Genomic DNA, 8,132 nt, shown 5'->3' with positions numbered 1-8,132 from the left:
ATGGCGGTGGCCCTGTCAGGGAGGGCACCAGCCCCACCGACAGCATCCGTGTCAGCCATCACAGGGTCACTGGGCCCATCGGGGGGGGGAGACATGCACCCCCATGCACTCCCTACCAGTCGCCTATGACATATGACATACAGCCAGGGCACCCAATGGGACAGATCCTGAGAAGCGCTGAGCTCGTACAGCTCTAGAAAACAGGGCTCTGTGAAATGGCACCGTTCTGTTTCGACTTGAGTTTCAACAGAACAGCATTCCGTTTTGAATTTCATTTCGATTTGAAACTGCTGTTCCGGTTCGTTTCGTTAAAACAGTTTCTCCGTTTCGACGCTATTTCAACGTTTCGCCCGTAGGCTATAATGGGGAAGCTCGAAGCAGCCTATAACTTTGTCATTTCTGGCCTGATTGGAAAGAAACTTGCAGGAATGGTAGCCACTTCTGAGTGCATGAAGCCTGCCAAGTTTCAAGGAGATAGGTGCAGGTGTTCAGGGAATATGCACCTCAAGGTCTTGAAAGCAAAAATGTCATGTCACATGTGTGTGTTAAGCCACAGCGGGGTCAAAACTGCAGGCTTGCTAGTGTCTGCAGAGGCCACAAAGCCTGCCAGATTTCAAAGAGATAGGCGCAGGGGGAGTCTGGGTTCTGGGGCCCTGCACCTCTAGCTGCTGATAGGCAAAACTCGTGACATGGGTGAGTGACACTGCATGTGTTAAGATGTGCCCCCACTCAACAGACACCAAGGCAGAAAGCAGGGCCGTTCAAACAGTGCTGCCTGTTGTGCAGTTTGTCCATCTCTCCCCCAGAGCACTGGGATTGGAAGGGACCTCAGGGAAGGATGACAGTCACTGCCCAGCTACAGTCAGTATCAGAGCGCTCCTTCCCCACTTCCCCCAACCTATCCTTGCTTTAAATTCTGTTTCCCTGAAGGAAAGCCCAGCTTGAGCTTCAAAACTTGAAATGTTTCAAAAATTTCAAAACATTTTGACTGGCCTTGTTTTGTTTTGAGGCTGTTTTGAAGCTCTCTGTTTCGCTTTGATTTTGCTGTTTCGAGCTTGAAATGAGTCAAAACAGCATCAAAATGAAACTGATGGTGAAATTTTGCACAGCCCTACTAGCAAGCACACCTTACAGAGAATGAGAAAAGAAGCCCAATGTGTTTGGCTTATCAGAGCAAGGACCAAGAGATCACTGGATCCCAGCTGACACTCAGGGCTCTCTCACTGAACAGACCAAGGCTACCAAGATGCACTGGCTGCAAGGCAAGGTGGGGAAAGTTCAAATGGGAAATCCTGTTATCATTAACCATGAAGAAGAGGTCTCTGCAAGGGATTAACAAGTGCAACATAAATCCTTCCCCACTTGGAGTGTTTGAATCAGGACTGGGGGTCTCTGAAAGAAATGGCCCAGTTCAGCCACATGCAGGAATTCCTGGGTGAAACGCTAGGTCTTGTGTTACTCAGGATGTCAGACAGGATGAACAGAAAAGTCCATTCTGCACAAAAATCAGGGGAACTATGGTCTGGAGCTGGAAATCTCCTAAATGCACCAAACACCCTTCAGTCACAACCTACTGTTGATCTCCTATCACACTGTAATGCTGACAGCAGAACAGGCCCATGGGCACTCCAGGGGCGGTAAGCCGAGACCCTGTCACTAGTGGTACAGACACACGTACATCTGGGGCCTCGGTCTGTCCCCTGGGGTGCTGGGTTTCAGTCGGAAGGCAGGTGACATCTGCAGCCAGAAAAGCCAGCAGCTGCCAGGCTGTGAGAGCTGAGAGGAACTGGAGACTGTGCTGAGCCTGAAACTAGTAGCTCTACAGGATAGCTGCGTGACAGGGGGAAGAGATCCTTTAAGGATCCAGAAGGGGCTGTGAGCCTTGCTTGGCAATGACAGATCCCTGGGCAGACTCTCAGCTGGCACGTTTTAGACAGGTCTCTAAGCTCAGAAAGAAAGGGAGGCTGAAGGAGGTGGTTGCTGCTGCTGAGAGAGGCTGGAGAACATGTGTGGCCTGAACCAAGAGAGGCAATGTCGTTTTGTTGCTGTTGTTGGGCAGAGGGACCTGAGCCTTTTGTGTTAAAGAACAACTCTACATAAGGGACTGGCTTGCTTGAACCATGAAAGTGTTAGGACTGTGACTCACACTAACACAGCTGGCAGAAGGCATGACCAGCTCACGGCCCATGACAGGAGCAGTGCAGGTGGGCTCCAGGGACTGGCAGCCAGGGTGAGGATGAGTTTTTGTTCCTCCACTTCGTGCAGCTCTTCTACTCTGAATTGCTTAGAGAAATCATCCCAGCCAGAGCAATAGTACTCAGCCTCATCCTCTGTTTGAACCGGGGCAATGATTAAGAAGCAGGTGTTCATGGAAGAGTTTTTAGAAGCTGCGAACCAATCGGGGACCCCAGAGCCTTTGTGATTTGTAGACTCATCCCTGTGATACAGCAGGTATCTTGGCTTCTCCCCCGGCTTCTGCTGGTACCAGCGTACGATATGATCAGCGATGCTGCTTCCACTGCTTGTAACACGTGCCAGTTTGACAGTTTGTATTAGAGCCAGTGACACGCTGGATGGCTGAGTCAAAGTGAACTGGTAGGTGGAACCTGAAAACCAAGCAGAACCACAGTTCATGACAGTAACTTGGAAAGCTCTGTGTGTGTGTGTGTGTGTGTGTGCGTGTGCGTGTGCGTGTGCGTGTGCGTGTGCGCGCGCGCGCATGTGCATGCCATGCACACTCACATGCTATTCAATCATGCTGTTGTATTTACTGCCCAACAAGCTACCAGCACCTGTGACCCCAGCCATCCTGGAAGCAGCAGACACAGCAAGAGGGGACTGTGGACTCCACTGGACACTCTCAGCTCCCTTTATAAAACCATGTGATGGGAGGAGATGTCCTGAATGCAGATCTGGAGGTTCTGGCTGTGTCCAGCTAACCCGCCAGTTCATCAGCACCCGCCCCACATGCATCCCAGGTTTGCCTAGAAGGGGCAGTAGCTGCTGTTGGCCTTACCTGCTGCTCTCATCAGCTTTCAAAACTTTTCCTATTAAACTCCCCACAGGTGCTGTATTCAGTAGTTGCAGTTAACACTGGGGAAGGAGCTCACTGGACCCAGGGACACTAGACAGAAGTCACTGCTGAGGACAGGGCACTCAGCCAAGAGCACCAACGATCCGTTGTGGTGCCGGCGGTGGCATTTGTTGATCCCTGGCCCCTATGGCAGACATGGGCTGCCTGCACTGTCCTCCTTGTGTGCAGCAGTTCTGCTCCTTCCAGTGACATGACATAATGAAGGGATAGGTGTTGGGAGGACTGGGGAAGATGCTGTCCCTTCCACTGAGAAAGATGCTGACTCTGTCCACATAGTGGTCAAAGTTATCCTGTGAACTCGGGTGAGCTGGCTGGGTCAGTGGTGGCCGGCTTCACTAGCAGGGAGCTGCAGAGGAAAATCTCCCCTACCCCAGCCAAACAAAAATCAGAAGCTGCTGTTTGGCTGCTATCTGACGTAGCAGCCTTGGTGGTCATTGGCCCCAGGACCTTTCATGCCTCTTGTAAGGAAATCCTGGAGGAAGCCTTTGCTCATGAGCCCTGGGCTGGTTCAAAAACAAGCAAGCCAAAGTGACCTCCTGCACACTGTGCTTTTATTCTGGACTCTGTGGATGCCATCTGGGGGGTTTGTCAAGAAAAATCACCTGCCCCAAACCAGGTGATTTGGTTCAGGGCATGCTTATTGCTGAAAGAGGGGTTTTTTTTGTTGTTTTGTTTTTTTAAATGAGCCATTAACCCCTATAGTCACAAAGGCTGGTTCCCACTGTCTCAACAGGAGAAGCAAATTCTTAGTTTAGTACACACAGGGGGTTACAGGACGAGGGCATGGTTTCTAACACACAGTCCTCCTGCAGAACGTTTTATGATAACGCTGTCTCAGGTTGCTTGATCAGATGCAACATTTCGGAGTGACTTAATAACACTACTTTTCATCTGGGGCAGTGTCTCATGTTCCCAATACTATGGACAATGGATTTTTATTTTTTTTTTGGATCTCCATAAATACACTCTCTTCAGCTTGAGTATTGCTCAGTCCTGCCACATCAATTCATGCAAAAAGCACCTACTCCCACAGGTTTTCAATAACCTCAGTAAGAAGAGAAACTACTCAGGGGAAGTGGCCATGGGGGAGTAAGGGGTAATGTTGTGCCTGCAGTTTGCTCCAAGACTAGGATGGCCATCATAGAGGACATTCCCATTTTCTGCTACTCTGTTGTCTATTGATAGGAAACCCAACGCCTTTATGGCCTGTATTTTTCTCTTCACAAAAAAAAAGAGAGGACATGAAGGTGTCCTGTTTCATATCAATAGGGGTCCGAAGACAACTGGACCATCCTCTATGATGACCACCCTATCTAGGACTCTTTCACCCAAACTCCTTTGCTGTGGCATCTCTTTTCATTCTCTCTTCTCCATTCAGCTGTTTTTGGAAATCTGCTTATTTTCCACAAAGCCCTAAGAGCATGGATAACAGAAACCCATTTATCTTCCACAGCATCTACTGGCCACCTGGACAACTGCAAAATTTGCTGACCTGGTTTTTTTTTTTTTTTTTTTTTTTTTAGTAAACTTCATTGACCCTAAGCAGAGAGAGTGGTTTAGGTGGTGCTGCCGCTGCCACTGAGTCTGGAGGTTTCTGCTGCTGAGAACAAAAGCAGATGCTACAGTCCAGGGGACAAGTCCTCTTCTTGCCAGCTGCCCTGATTATAGTTTTTGACCATAGGATGTTGTCTCCAGGAAATCTCTGCCTCTACACTGAAAACTATGAAGAGAAACAAAAGGCTCTCCTGAACAAAAAGAGGTTTCTTTTTAAGACAAGAAAAAGTCATCTCTGAGTGAGCGTGAGTGATGCATGTGTACATGCATACGCTATGCAACATAGTACATGGGTTCAACCCTGCCCAGATCCCTTTGGTCTAATCAACACACTAATCCCTGCCTGGAGATCCCTGTAGCAGTCTCTCCCCATCCATTAAGGTCACCTGCCGTGGAAGGCAGACTATAGCACTGGGGTAACAACTCCACATGGAAAGAGCACAGCTTCTTGTGAATGAGCACCCAGGACAAGACAGCCCATATTTCCTCTATTGATTTTCTAGTCACTGCTGATTCTGCTTCTTAATAAAGTCCTAAGTGGGTTTTGCTGCCAAGAAGCTTGACTTTCCGTGCTCTCCTCACTGTGGAAGAGCTGAGGCTCCTAACTTACCCTAACCCCAACTGGCAGAAACAGAACAGCTCTTGCTCTCCCTTCTTATACTGCCTGTTCCCCACTAACAACCAATTAGCTCCAGCTGAATCCAGCCAGGTCCTAATTTCCCACACTCCTTGCAAGGGAGCCAGACACCTGCTGAGCCTCTCTGGCTATGCAGGGGGTTTAACCTTTGAAGTCCTTCTAGAGCAGAGTATCACAAGCCTCTGGACATCCCCCTTGCAGCAGTGCAGGGAGTGTGTAGGGCAATCCAGTGAGCTCCTCTTGCGGGGAAAGCTGCAGAGCTTTTTGCATCTCAGAGGTGGTGCTATTTACCAGTGGAATAAGTGGCCTATTTCTATCATTATCCTCCTAAACCTCTGGTTTCTGTCTCAGTTCTCATGGGCTGCTGGTCCCTTATTAGGGCTCCTAGACATTAAAGGAATACAAGTAATTACTCATATGCAGGGATCCTGGTTTTCTCTGTTCAAAAATCACAAATTCTCTGATAAAATCCTGAAGACCCCGATTAAAATGAAATGCCACTATATATATGTATCAATTGAACACAATGTTTTCTTGATATATTTACAATTTTAAGCAATTTGGAAGCCTACCACTGCCTCAGTCACTTGAATAAAATCAATTCTAAATACTTATACATTTTGGCATTTGATTTTGGGTTTTTTATCATGGAAAATCAGAGCTTCCCCCTGCCTTCTTAGCTCACTGAACACAGGTCCAGACCCCTCACTCCCAAGCCACAGCCCCCTGGCCCTGCTGGTGGCTCTCACAGCCCCCCGCCACCACCAAGTCGTGCCAGAGGAGGCCAACAGCTTCCAGGACTGTGGGGCCAGGGACCGGAGTCCGCACCCCCTGCCCCCCACAGCAGCTGATGGGAGGCATGGCTACAGCAGCGTCCATGGGGTGGAAGCGGGGGGTCAGGCCACCTCCTGCACGTTTGGGCTACCCACCCTGCTGCCCACTTCCCAGGGCCTCCACCACCCAGCAGGAAGGACCCAGCATAGCAGGGCCAAGCGGGAAAGCTCCCTGCTGTTGCAAGCCCTTGCACTGCCCTAGCAAGGCATCCCCTGCCCACCCAGCAGCAGCTTGGGGCACAACTGCATGCCTCTGCCCTACTACTGCTGCGCGGGCAGCACATGCCTCACCAGGGCAGCGCAGGGCTCAGGGAAGCAAGGAGCTCCCCTGCCCATCCCTGCTCTGCCCTGCCACACTGGGTCCAGGCCCCTGGGGAGGGCAGCAGGGCAGAAAACTCGAGCCTGCAGCAGGCAGCCCGCACCCACCCCCCACCCCACAGACAGGTCGGGGGAGCACTTTCCCCTCTGCTCCTCCAGGAGTGCATGCAATGGCAGGGAGCCAGCCCACCCCTGCACCCCCGGTTGAGTACCCGTGGTCCTGTCCAGCTCCGTGGCCAGGCCCTGAAGCGATGTGTTCCAGTCCTGCACGGCTTCTCCCTCCCATCAATGTGCCTCACGTCCATGGACCTTGGTGGTAGGCTCAGTACCAAAACAGCTTGACATGGGAAACCTGCCCTGCTCTGGACTGTGTTCCTATAGCGTGGGTGCACATTTCAGGATAAATGGTTACAATGACCTGTTTAAGAGGCAGCCTTTTCAGCTATCACGGTCCCCACACACTTACAGTGGTGGCCCCTTGTCATTGCACTGAACCTATGAAACAAGCCTGTTTTGATCCTTAGCTAACACATGTAAGCAGGAGTTTGTCACTGGTACCCTGGTGGCCCACTAGACTAGAGGAGCAGCTAAGAAGGGGTATGATGCTATGCAGTGAAATCCAAGCTGCACACAATAAATAGAACTGACTTTCTGTTTATCTAGCTCTTCTAGATTCCTCTTCCTAGCCCCAGTGTCACCCCATCACCTTGAGAACAGAGAAGGCCTTGAGGCTCATGTCAGCAGGTTGAGGGGAAACTGTATCTGTCCTGAAAACTACTCACACCGAAGGCTGACCCATGCCACATGAAGCTCTGGGATCATTGCAAAGGGAGCTCCTTTGTGTGGTGGGGGTGAGAGGCCTGGACTTTGCCTGGTGAGGGCGAGTGATCAAAGAAATACACATCAGGATGGTGATCACTAGAAGCTTGTTCTACCCAACAACTCCCCAGTTACAATGTACTTAGACAGAATCCTATACGGCTAGATCTCACAGCTGCCACGCACATTTTGTCTGCAGGAGGGAGCTGATGAGGAGATCTCTGAGTAGAGCTGTGCAGAGTTGAAATTGCATAATGAGCAACTCATTTATGTCTTTGGAAACGATCCATCGCTCTTGTTCAAGAGCACGGCACCCGCCACTGCCCAGATTCTTACACTGCACTACAGCAAAATCCAAAAGCATGTCAGCTCCTGGTTACAATCTCCAGGTGGCCTCCAGTTGACTTCACTCAGTGCCTTTTCTTTCACAGCAGCTTTTAGCGTTTTTCCTTCCATCCAGGAAGAGCACACACCAACTGCTGAAACTTCCTTAGCCTGACAAAGGGTTTTTGAACCTGAAAGCTTCCTTAATAACTATTCTCCAACTATTTGGGTTGGTCTAATAAAAGATCTCAAATTCACCCAAGGGACCTTGTCTGCCTATGGCCTTAGACCAGCACGGCTACAACCTAAACCCCTGTTTCCTTCCAAGAGACACTTGAGCAAATTCTAAAGAAGAGATATTTGGAGATTGCTCCCCAGAATAACAAAATGGTTTTGTCTAAGGAGACAGTGATAAGCAAAGGGCAATAGCAGATAGATATATTTATATATATATAACGGTTTTTCATTTTAATCATGGAAAAATGTGGATTTAGGATTACTTTTTTTTAACCAAAAATTGGGGATTTTTTTTTTAAATCAGAGAAAACCAGGA

At 49.6% G+C, this 8,132-nt stretch overlaps 1 protein-coding gene across 1 annotated transcript in view; it reads right to left on the bottom strand.

Moving 5' to 3' along the window:
• Positions 1 to 2,142: 2,142 nt before the first annotated feature.
• Positions 2,143 to 8,132, bottom strand: part of LOC106721966 (immunoglobulin lambda-1 light chain-like) — a 14,640-nt gene continuing 8,650 nt past the window's right edge. The window contains 1 exon segment of the mRNA XM_025199295.1: positions 2,143 to 2,606. Within this exon segment, the coding sequence (XP_025055080.1) occupies positions 2,143 to 2,606 (464 nt within the window).

The sequence above is a fragment of the Alligator sinensis genome, unplaced genomic scaffold (genome assembly GCF_000455745.1).
Source record: "Alligator sinensis unplaced genomic scaffold, ASM45574v1 scaffold505_1, whole genome shotgun sequence".
Classification (NCBI taxonomy): Eukaryota; Metazoa; Chordata; order Crocodylia; family Alligatoridae; genus Alligator; species Alligator sinensis.
Note: the sequence above shows the minus strand (reverse complement) of the source record. Positions and strands in the feature narration are given on the sequence as shown.